The 12,500-nt window shown below is 41.8% G+C and overlaps 1 protein-coding gene across 8 annotated transcripts in view; it reads left to right on the forward strand.

Annotated features, from left to right (window-relative positions):
- b3gntl1 (UDP-GlcNAc:betaGal beta-1,3-N-acetylglucosaminyltransferase-like 1) overlaps positions 1-12,500 on the forward strand; it is a 24,039-nt gene that overhangs the window by 3,767 nt on the left and 7,772 nt on the right. For 6 of the 8 annotated variants that reach the window (XR_009203675.1, XR_009203674.1, XM_058380655.1 and 3 more), the window contains exons 5-9: positions 1,115-1,180; positions 3,799-3,894; positions 6,610-6,723; positions 7,958-8,082; positions 11,443-11,578. Coding sequence is in view for 6 of the 8 variants with exons in the window: in XM_058380655.1 (XP_058236638.1) it covers positions 1,115-1,180; positions 3,799-3,894; positions 6,610-6,723; positions 7,958-8,082; positions 11,443-11,578 (537 nt within the window). In the remaining 2 variants the exon portion in view is untranslated. Of the gene's footprint in view, positions 1-1,114; positions 1,181-3,798; positions 3,895-6,609; positions 6,724-7,957; positions 8,083-11,442; positions 11,579-12,500 lie in introns of those variants that run through there. The other 2 variants (XM_058380657.1, XM_058380658.1) reach the window with 2 other exon arrangements.

Raw genomic sequence — 12,500 nt, forward strand, 5'->3', positions numbered from 1 at the left:
ACACCATTTCTCAATCCTGAACTGCCTCTTTCTTTTCCCTAACTCTCACACTTCAACCTGGTCTGGGTTTTGTTAATTAGCTGATGAGTGAAGATAAGTGAATCTTCAGGAAAACGTCAAAGTCAGAAGAGCTTTATTGTCACTTCAACCATATATAGCTGATGCAGTACAAAGTGAAGTGAAACAACGTTCCTCCTAGTCGATGAAATGTCCAGCATGTGCAGGTCTGTGGTTTTGCTGGAACTGGATTAAGAATCACCGATGTGGATTATTTTGAGTGTCTGAATATTCCAGATTTTCTGAATAGCATATAATGAGTTCATATTTTGATGTTTTTTTCTCCTTCCTGTCCCTGTGTGTGTGTGTGTGTGTGTGTGAAAGTGAATGATCGAACAGCTGACATGCCGAAGCAGATGTTGAAAGCATGTTTTGAGTCGTGCTCACTTGTTGTTTTAAGTGTCTGGGCTTTAAGTGAACAAGCAAACGTCATGACCTCTGACCTCTTTAACCGCTACCAGACACAGCACACACACTCTCGCTGGTGGATGCTGATCATAGTGCCTTCAGGTTTTACTCAGCGTTGAGGCTAAAACTGTTGGGATGAACCTCATCACGTATATATTGAGTTTTATAATTTGGTTAATGGATTTAATTGGAATATTGTTGCTTAAGATGAGCACATCTTGGTTGTCATGAACATCCATGTTTTAGACACCAAGCATTCAGTACTTAAAGCTCTGAGAACATTCTTGCTAATCTGCTTGGATTTATGGCCGGAGCATTAGTTAGGTAAGAGCACGTAGCTGTAGATCGTTATCGCAGTTTGAATGGGTTGGACCATCTTGATAAAATTCATGAACTTCAAGCAACATAAGAGGTGGGGACTTCCTCCCCGGGGCAATTTTTAAAAAAAAATTTATTTTAATTTTTATAATGGTCTGGCTATTTAGTTTATTTAAAAGTAATGTTAACCAATGCAGGGTTAGTCTTTGAATTGAACAAATGTCCACTTTACAGTCTGTTATAGTGTATGCACAGCTCTGAGTGGAGTGTAAAGTGCTATAGAGAGAATTTGTTAAAGTATGCATTAATGTAAGGTGTGTGTGTGTTTCAGGATGATGTCATGATGCCCCAGAGAGTGAGACTGCAGTATGAAGCTGCTGTCCTGAATCCCAATACTGTGAGTTTTTCATAAATATACATGGATAGATGGATGGATGGATGGATGGATAGGTGAATGGATGGTTAGAGAGAAATGGATTTGTCTTAGAGATTGATGGATAGATGGATGCATGGATGGAGAAATAGATAGATAGAGGGGTAGAAGTATGAATGTTGGATGTTAGAGATGAATAGGTGGGTGGGTAGATGGATAGACAGATGGATTGATGGAGGGATGGATGGATGGATGGTTGAAGAGATAGATTGGTAGACAGATGGATGGATGGAAGGGTGGGTAGATAGACAGATGGATGGATGGATGGATGAATAGATAAATAGATGGGTAGAAATATGAATGGTTGGATGTTAGAGGTGAATGGGTGGGTGAATGAATGGGTGGATAGACAGATGGATTGATGGAGGGATGGATGGTTGAAGAGTTAGATTGATGGATGGATGGATGGATGGGTGGTTTGGTGTGTGGCTAGACGGATGGATGGAGGGACGGACGGATATGGTGTTGGATGTGTGGGTCAAAGTACTAGTGATAAGTTAAAGAAAGAGAAGAGCATTTAGAAAAAGAAAAGCAATCTGAAATTTCAGCACTTGAGAACTCTGTATATGACATATGCATTTCCTCTCAAACAACATATCAGTTATAACCACCGCAGGAAGCTAAGAAAGTTTGCAAAGAACCTTTTTAAATATAACCAGTAAACTGCACTGAGTTTTTCTCATCAGTTCTAAAGCGTTAACTCATGGTTATGCTAATGGCTAATGATTAACACCTGACTTTGCCTCAGAACACCCCAGGAGTTCACTATGTTTAAGTTGAACTAAAATTTTTACTTTGTGGGTATGTGTGTGTGTGTGTGTGTGTGTGTGGGTATGTGTGTGTGTGTGTGGGGATGTGTGTGTGTGTGTGTGGGTATGTGTGTGTGTGGGGGGATGTGTGTGTGTGTGGGTATGTGTGTGTGTGGGGGGAGGTGTGTGTGTGTGTGTATGTGTGTGTGTGTGTGTGTGTGGGTATGTGTGTGTGTGTGGGGATGTGTGTGTGTGTGGGGATGTGTGTGTGTGTGTGGGTATGTGTGGGTATGTGTGTGTGTGCGTGTGTGTGGGTATGTGTGTGTGTGTGTGTGTGTGGGTGTGTGTGTGTGTGTGTGTGGGTATGTGTGTGTGTGTGGGGATGTGTGTGTGTGTGTGTGTGTGGGTATGTGTGGGTATGTGTGTGTGTGTGTGTGTGTGGGTATGTGTGGGTATGTGTGTGTGTGCGTGTGTGTGGGTATGTGTGTGTGTGTGTGTGTATGTGTGTGTGTGTGGGTATGTGTGTGTGCGTGTGGGTATGTGTGCGTGTGTGTGTGTGTGTGTGTGTGTGTGTGTCCACATCCCTGCCGCGTCAGCAGAACAGCTTGCTGAAAACCCCTCGGTTCTGTGCAGTGTCTGGGATCTGGGGAACTTTCTGTGGTTGGGTTTTTTCATGGTGCTCATTACCACCTCCAGCTATAATTCCGTCCATTAAGAGAAAAGCAGAATGAAGAGGAGGAGTGACAAGGTTCCTGTAACTGCCTTCTTATTATCCTCCAGGACTCAGTTCGGTCCTTATCTTATTTCCTTATAATTGAATAAGAACATGACTGAAATGTTGAAAAGTCGTGATAATCCTGCACAGATATAGAGCATGCATCTGATTTTTGACAGCATATCCTCGTAAATAAGGAAAGGAAAGATTTCTTCAGTGGTTCTTTCCGTCTGTTCTAAGTGGAGACTTAAATTGGCCGAAAAGCTATTAATTCAGAGTTTCTAAACTCTTTAAGAGCCTCAGATATGGAGGATGAATCAGAAAAGAATGAATAATGCTTATACAGTTAATGCTTCTTTGCTTTCTGAAAGCCTCTTTAAAGCTCTGTTTAGTAACGTTAAGGGTCCAAATTAAAGAATAGTGTAGAGTAAAAGATTGTAAATTCAGGAATATATAGAGTTTATGTATAATTTCCTACGTTCATGATGTATACTGTTCCATCACGTTGTGTATACGGTCTTGTGATTAGTTTCATGAGCTTCAAGTTCTTTTATTTTAAATAAAAAACAGAAATTAATAAGGCGCTCTAGGTAGATAGGATTCTTGTGTCTGTCTTGCAGTAAGTAGCTGAATTAGCCTGACCTTCTTTTTTTTACCTCAGCTTAGCTTGACCTTTTTTAGTTTCCTGTTCTAGCTAAGGTTAGTTCGACATTTTACCTCAGGTTAGTTTTATTTTTACCTCAGATTAGGTTGACCTTTTACCTCAGATTAGGTTGAACTTTTTTCTTCATGTAAGTTTGACCTTTTACCACAGGTTAGTATGAGCTTTTTGCTCAGGTCAGTTTGACCTTTTACCACAGGTTAGTATGACCGTTTGTCTCATGCAAGTTTGACCCTTTACCTCATCTTAGACATTTTTGCTCAGGTTATTTTGACCTTATACCTCATGTAAGTTTGACCTTTTACCTCAGGTTAGTTTAACTTTTTACATCACATTAGTTTGACCTTTTACCCAGATTGAATTTTTACCTCAGGTTAGTTGGATGTTTGGCACCAGGACAAACTGGACAAGATGGGGGGGGGGTGTGATGCAAACTCATTGTTCTTGCGTGTTGTAGATTGTCGGTTGTCAGGTGAGGCGTGTTCCAGAAGGTTCCACGGAGCGCTACACCAGGTGGATCAACACACTCACTCCAGAGCAACTACTTACACAGGTAACACACACACACACACACAAATGACTGCTGCCATCAGAGGATATTTTGATGCACACAAAAACATTTTAATGGAAAGGGTTTACAGAATAACAAATGAGTTAGAAGGAATGAAGAAAAACGTAAAAAATCCACTGAATTATTAGATTTACCATGACAACAAAGAACAAACCCTGTGAGAGAGAGCTGCGAATAATGAAAAAAATCCAGTTGCCAAAACTTTCAAAAACAAAGAGAAAAAATATTGTGCAATTTCAAATCCTAGCAGTTTTTTTTTTAAAATACACACACACACACACACACACTTTTTCACTGTGATTGTTGAGTGTGTGATTTATAGCTGTTTATCTTCAGGAAGTGCCGATGGTCACCTTTCATCTTCCTTTGCTGTATTTGAGTGTGTTTGCCTCAGGATGTGTGGTAAAGCTTTGTGTGTGTGTGTGTGTGTAAGGAAAAGGGTGCGTCATGTTATGGTTTTGAGAGGTCGCGTGCCATGGAGTCAAAGGTCACTGGAAACAGGACGTGGATCAGGAGACCGCTGTTTCCACACACACACACACACACACACACACACACACACACACACATACACAGAGACACAGAGAAGAGGAATCTGGTTCAGAGGGGACTGTTGCTCAGTTCCAGAGTTGTCCAGATGGGAAAGTGTGCTTTTGCCTGTCTTACTGTAATTATATTAATTTAAAGAGAGAATATTCACGTTTTGGATAACATTAAAGAAAGGTGAAGCTCAGATAACAGAGTGGCAGAAAGGGGCAGGGACTGTGTGTGTGTTTGTGTGTGTGTGTGTTGGGCGGGGGGTAATAAGTGAATACAGTGTATAGTGCGAGTCGTGTGAGAGCTGCACTCTCTTTCGGATAGACGTCTCCGAGTCTGAAAACAGCTGCTGAGTCACCGAGTAAAGGATTAAACTTTCTTTCAGAACGTTTATTAACATCTCTTACGACTTTACCGTCTGAGGCGTAGCATGACTGGAAATCAGATCACAATTTTAGGGCCAAGTTCTAATGATAAAATATAAAAACATCTGCATGACACGACGTGTAGCAATCAGTTCAACAATAATTATTCAACTAATACATTACAAATTACTTAATATGTGAAATTAGTATTATAATTTAACCTACGATATAAAGCTAGAATTTGTAAATAATAATATAAACAATAGCTTATAACCTAATAACAATTTTTATTTTAAATTTTTATTCTTTAAGTCATTTTGAATTGGGAAATAATAGTAATGATGACTTGTGTGAATCATCTCACTGTTTGAGGTTTTGAGGTGTGAGGCTTCACCTGGATTTATCTTCTAAAGCTCTGTCAGGTTGGATGAGGGTCTCTGTTCCAGCTGTCTATGGAGGTGTTCAGTGATGTTCATGGTCAGCCTCAGGGACATTCAGATACTTGTCCTGAACTCACTTGGCTATGTTTCAGGTCACTGTCTTGTTAGAAGTTCAAACTGTGACCCTCCTGAGCTGAACTCTCTTCAGGTTCTTCTCAGGACATTCATCATTTTCCATGATTTTCACAAAACTCCCAGTTGTTGCTTCTGCTTCTGCTTCTGCTGTTGAGAAAAAAATCCCTGGAAATCATCCAGCTGCCTGGTTTTCCTCCAGATGTAAAGTTTGGCATTCAGGCTGAAGAGCTGAGTTTTGGTTTTCTCAGTCCATTGAAACCGAGGAATTAGCCACTCTGACATTTACGTGCAGAGCTGCAGAAGTTGTCGTCCTTCCAGCAGGTTCTCCATCTTAGTCACATTCCTGATTAAAAACCCCGTCCCGTGTTTACCCACGTCGGGTCGCATGACATGAATTGTGCAACATTATAATCCTGAATAAAAAACTTTTTACCTCAGGTTAGTTTGACTTTTTACCTCATGTAAGTTTTGCCTTCTACCTCAGGTTAGTTTGACCTTTTATCTTATGTTTGTTTGACCTTTTTCCTTAAGTTATTTTGACTTTTTACTTTTCACTCTGATATTTACGTGGAAAGCTGCAGAAGGTGTCGTCCTTCCAGCAGGTTCTCCATCTCCGTCTTAGTCACGTTCCTGATTAAAAACCCCATCCTGTGCTTACTCACGTCGGGTCGCGTGACATGAAGCCGTGCAACATTTTAATCCTGAATAAAAAACAGTGCTGTGTTTCAGTAGGGTGTGTTTAAACATTCCATCTCCACACACACACGCATACACACACGCATACACACACACACACATATGCAGGGCTTCCAGAGGTCAGCAGCTTTCACCCATCAGCAGTTTCAAAACCATGCTACGTTAATAAAACCCTTACCGCAGCCATTGCATTCTTTCGACTTTTTGACTTCACTTTGACTCGGTGACGTGAGACTTAAACCTGAAACATCGCTCACATCAGCAGCTTTTATTAAAGTTTATTTAGTTTCTTTTTCAATTAAATCTGGGGGATGTTTGGTTTTGGCAAAAGGCTAAAACCTGCTCTCTCTCTCACACACACACACACACACACACACACAGTGAGAAATCTGATACACCGTATGCCTGTAATAAGCTGAATTGCACAGTGGTCAGGATTCATCTGAAAAATATTAGCTATGGATATTTTATGACTTGGGGAATTAGTCATCAGCACATACCTTACCAAAGCCCTGTGTATATGAAGGGTGTTTCACATGTGTGAGTGAGTTTGTGTGTGTGTGTAAGTAAATGATTATATGCAGGACAGTGTCACATTTCAGGTCTACACCTCTCATGGACCGACCGTCGTCATGCCCACATGGTTCTGCTCACGCTGTTGGTTCCAGAAAGTCGGACCTTTTGATGAAGGAGGAAAGGTGAGTCTGAGGTTTAAATCCTTTAGCTCTGACCCGGGATCGGGTCTGGGCTTGTTGGGTGAATTTCATCCAAAAATGTTCCATACAAATGACATGGCTTTCCAGCACCATAATGTTGAACTCAATGCAAAGAAGCAAAGCATCAGTTGATCGGGTGCCAAAGAGAATTTCTCTTCAGAATGCAAATGATAAGCAGTAATCACAGAAGTGGTGACTAATCACCTAGTGAAAGCCTGGCTAAAATCGGTGCAAGATTAAAGACCCAGCAGCGAGATAGCATCTGAATCCGGAAGCTCACTCCGTGATTGCAGCATGAGTAAAATCAGAACTTTATTTATACACTGCTAACACAAGCAGGAAATGACTGCATAGGTTTAATCATTAGGCCATTTTTTGAAAAATACGTGCAGTAAATTAAACCTATCCAGAGCTTCCATGTCTGCTGCCTTTATGGTGCCTTCAAGTGTTACGTCATTTTCCACCTCGGCAAATTTAATCATGGATGCCTCCCAAAATATGTCTTTTCTTTGCTCGGTTAGAAGACGTAAAGCTCACCAGAACCTAAGCACTGAGAGGCTGCTGGTTCTCTTCTACTATAGTGAATGTCAAACCTTCATGCATTCAGGACTGAACTAGCAAGTAGTGTTAGCACAAAGCTAGCAATGATTCCCTTCTTAAAAATGAGTGAAGTCAGGTTTATAGATTCAGTCCAGTGTCTGTATAAACCCAAATGCAAAAGAATCAGAACTTTATGCTTTAAATGGCGGCCAGGTTGATTTGACGTCGGTTTGTGAACAGGAAAGGATCTAGTAGCTGAGAAAACTCCTTCAGATTGATGGATGGAAATTGCAAGTTTTCAGTGCAGCATTAGCGTGTTTTATCTTGCGTTTCTGCAGCTCAACTACAGCTTGATATAACTTCTCCATAAAGCAACCTGCTGCTGGTGAAGGAAAGAGTTTTACTTCATTTCACTTCAATATAAATCACTGGATTTAATGCGCCGCCCCCTGGGAACTGATCCCTTTCATCCACAAGCTCAGTTACGCTTCAGATCAGTTAAAGCAAAACCCCAGACTGGTTTTTCTGGACTGCTCCAGGGTCCAAAAACAGCTTCACACTCGACCAACCGTATCCAATTCTCAATGCAAATACCCTTAAGAGTGACACTATATCAACCAATCAGAGCTTTCTGTTCTTGCTCAAGCACTTCCCACTCTTTCTGCCTTTCCTTCAGGGGGTTCCAGAGGATTTGCTGTGGTTCTACCAGAGCCTTCGGCGGGGAGGGGGTGTGATCCGAGTGGACGAGTGTCTGCTGATTTATCGCTACCACGAGCAAGCAGCAACACACTCTGTACTGGAGTAAGTATACACACACACACACACACACACACACAGCTAAATGGAGCTTGACACCAAGACCAAATGCCATCACAAGGAGACATTTAAACTCTCAGCCGTGACCTCGACTGGAAAAGGTTCATGGTCAAGAGGCTTCTATTTTTCTGGCCTCCTCTGGGAATCTCTGACACTCGCCACATGGAAGGTTGTGAATTCAAACCCCAGGACTGCAGACAGCCGCTGCGTGGCCTTCAGGCAAGAGCTGGAACCCTCAAGTTCTCAGCTCTGTGTTGTGTTCCACTAAATATTAATGTTGCACGAGTAATCAGTTTAACAATTCTGTTTTTAACTGAAATTCCAAACCTGGTCCAAAACTTCCGACTTGGAAAAACAAAAAATGGCCGCTTAAGTCGGACTTCTGCTCATAAAGATCTCCTAAAGCCTGTGTTTGGATCATGACTTTGTATCGACTGTAAAATTAAACAGCAGCATTTAATCCTGTAACATTAACACAACAGAGTTATCAGACATATCACTAACACAAGCAGTCGTCTGTCCTGAAGACTTTATCAGCTCACAAAGCGCTGACACTGGAGACTCCTTCCATACATTATACATAATCACGTTTCTCCTAACAGATGATTGGCTCTGAAGATCATATATTATTTACATTTATTCATTTTATAACTCATTTTCTCCTCCTCTACATGTGCATCTTTCTCTGTCTCTCTCTCTCTCTCTCTCTCATTCTCTTGCTCTGTGTGTGTGTGTGTGTGTGTGTATGAGAGAGAGAAAGAGAGAGCGAGAGAACGAAGGGAAAAGTAAAAGTCCAGTTCTCCAGGATGATTCACTGATGCTGGACAGAAATGAACACTTTCACAATCAGTTGTATTGTTCTGAGTGTGTGCGTGCATGCGTGTGTGTGTGCGTGTGTGTGTGCGTGTGTGTGTGCGTTTGTGTGTGTGTGCGTGTGTGTGTGCGTTTGTGTGTGTGTGCGTGTGTGTGTGTGTGTTTAGCAATTTAAAGAGCATAAACATCTGTTTCTCTGCAGATGATCACCATATGCTTCCTTTCATGTTCTTGCAAAAATCTAATTAAAATGAAGTCAGTAAGAATACAATATAAAAAAACCCAGAAGGAAGCCAATGTTGAGGCTTCGGTTCAGTGTGTGTGTGTGTGTGTGTGTGTGTGTGTGTGTCACTTTATCAAAATATGATATTATAACGTACTAATAAAAGCCCGAATTCCTTTCATTTCATTATTATATGTCCAACATAATAAAGTCTAGCTCATATTAAAGTCATCATTTCAGCGGTCAAGGTTCAATATTTTCCCTCCAACAGCTGCATTTGGTCATATCTGCTAGCTAAATGTTAGCCTGTTAGCTCTCCGTCTCAAAAGGACGTGTGTTCCCTGGGGTCAAAGCTGTGTGGACATGCTGATAGTCAGTTTTTGTTTTGTTTTTTTTCCCTCTCCCACTTTTCTGATGCACCTCAACAGAGAAACTGAGATACAGACAGACAAAACAAACTTATTAACATAACATTAAATAAAAAAAGCCTGGGAAAAAAATCTATCATATTATTTTGATTTATAGGAAATCTTTACATTTCTGTAAATAAAACGGTTGACAAAATGGGAATTTGACAAATTTCATCCTTAGAAATAGAAATGTTTTGCTTGATCCAAAATCAAACAAACAGTTGAAAATAATAATATGGTCATCCTTTTTTTCATCCATTTTTTTTATTTCCCAAAGCAACTGTAATCAGTTGTGATGAATCAGGAATTCTAGCAAGGTGAAATCTTTCGGAATACCGGGAATCTTCTCGGTCGGCATGACTGGAATCTTCACTCCTGCATGCTGAATCTGTGGCATGTGGAGGTCACTTGTTAAAAAAGCCCTCTCATGGTGTGTGTGTGTTTGTGCGTATGTGTGTGTGGGTGGGTGGGTGGGTGGGTATGTGTGTGTGTGGGTGGGTGGGTGGGTGGGTATGTGTGCGTGTGTGCTCTTATTACACCCTGTTCCAAGGACTAATGACTCAGTCTAAAGACTTGCGTAAAGGAAGTTGAGCGTTTCTTTAAATAACCTGTGAAGGACAGATCCCCTTTTTCCTACTCTCCTTCACTTTCTTGTTCTCAACCATGATTCATTTAGATCTTTATTAAGCTGTACGTTACATTCCTGTCGCATTAGAACGTTAATAATAGCATTTAAGCATCACCTTCTTTCTAGCATGTTTACAGTTACTAAAAATACCGTACACATTACATTAATTAACACATATACACCGATCAGCCATAAAACTGTGAGCAGTGCCAGGTGAAGTGAATAAGACTGATGATCTCCTCATCATGGCACCTGTTAGTGGGTGGGATATATTAGGCAGCAAGTCAACATTTTGTCCTCAAAGTTGATGTTAGAAGCAGGAAAAATGGACAAGCGTAAGGATTTGAGTGAGTTTGACCAAAAGGCCCATATTCTGATGGCTAGACCACTGGATCAGAGCATCTCCAAAACTGCAGCTCTTGTGGGGTGTTCCCGGTCTGCAGTGGTCAGCATCTATCAAAAGTGCTCCAAGGAAGGAACAGTGGTGAACCGGAGACAGGGTCATGGGCGGTCAAGGCTCATTGATGCACATGGGGAGTGAAGGCTGGCCCGTGTGATCCGATCCAACAGACGAGCTACTGTTGCTCAAATTACTGAAGAAGTTAATGCTGATTCTGATAGAAAGGGGTCCGAATACACAGTGCAGGACGGGTCAGGGCTGTTTTGGCAGCGAAGAGGTGGACCAACACAATATTAGGCAGGTGGTTATAATCTTATGTTATGTTATGATTAGGGTTTATATAATTCGTTGTTTACACTCTAATTACAATATTTCAGTGAATCAATTAGGATTTTCACTTCCACCTGTTCTCATTTGACTCCATGTTTTATGCAAATAATCTAATTTTTAAAAATGCATAAAAACAAAAATACTAACAAAAATATGACTGGTGAGATTTAAAAATAAAAATCACCTTTTTTTCATCGTGTAGCTTGTTAGGTTGCGTTTCTTTAGTTAGCTGAATGTAAATAGGAACAATCTGGCAACCCAAATGAAATCTGTAATTAAACTATATTTTTAGAATATATACGATGTTAATAATAGTGTATATGCTAGCTTTGGTGAAAACTAACAGTAAGTTTAGCAGTGCAAAGAACTCGAACTCAACTCAGAAAGAAAGAAGGAAGAGAAAGTCTTGTTTATGTGTGAGAGAAACTTTCACACAGTCAGAATTTGGAGGTTTTTATTTGATGGACTTTTCTTGGCTGTCTAGCTGCAGGTTGTGTTTTTGAAATTTAAGAGTAGCTTGATGGCTCTGGTGTATGTGCAGGGAAACCATCTGGAGCCTCCGAGTGGACTTCTTGCAGGAGCGAGTGCTCAGACAGTGGGGTTCCTTCACCATCTGGAACGCTGGGAAACAGGGCCGGAAACTTTACCGCAGCCTGACGTCCACCAATCAGAAGAAGGTAGGGGTCAAGAGCCGTAAAGGAGCGTAGCTGCACATCACAGGTTTATGTGAATGTGTTATCGTTTCTATAGTAACAGCATCCTATAGTAAAAATAAATACACGTGTGAAGTCTTTGACATGAAGCTTTCTGAATAAATGTTGAATTATTATTGATGGAAGGAGTCTCTAGTGTCAGCGCTTTGGAACAGTTAAACTGAAACTTCAAATCTTTCCACCTGCTTCAGGTGTTTGTTTGTTTTTTACAGTACAGTGCAGATACAATAGCCAGAATAGCTCTACACAGACCACGCCCACACATCACAGCTCTACACAGGCCACGCCCACACATCACAGCTCTACACAGACCACGCCCACACATCACAGCTCTACACAGGCCACGCCCACACATCACAGCTCTACACAGACCACGCCCACACATCACAGCTCTACACAGGCCACGCCCACACATCACAGCTCTACACAGGCCACACCCACACATCACAGCTCTACACAGACCACGCCCACACATCACAGCTCTACACAGGCCACGCCCACACATCACAGCTCTACACAGACCACGCCCACACATCACAGCTCTACACAGGCCACGCCCACACATCACAGCTCTACACAGGCCACGCCCACACATCACAGCTCTACACAGACCACGCCCACACATCACAGCTCTACACAGGCCACGCCCACACATCACAGCTCTACACAGACCACGCCCACACATCACAGCTCTACACAGACCACCCCCACACATCACAGCTCTACACAGGCCACGCCCACACATCACAGCTCTACACAGACCACGCCCACACATCACAGCTCTACACAGACCACGCCCACACATCACAGCTCTACACAGGCCACGCCCACACATCACAGCTCTACACAGACCACGCCCACACATCACAGCTCTACACAGGCCACG

The sequence above is a fragment of the Hemibagrus wyckioides genome, linkage group LG26 (assembly GCF_019097595.1).
Source record: "Hemibagrus wyckioides isolate EC202008001 linkage group LG26, SWU_Hwy_1.0, whole genome shotgun sequence".
In the NCBI taxonomy this organism is placed as follows: Eukaryota; Metazoa; Chordata; class Actinopteri; order Siluriformes; family Bagridae; genus Hemibagrus; species Hemibagrus wyckioides.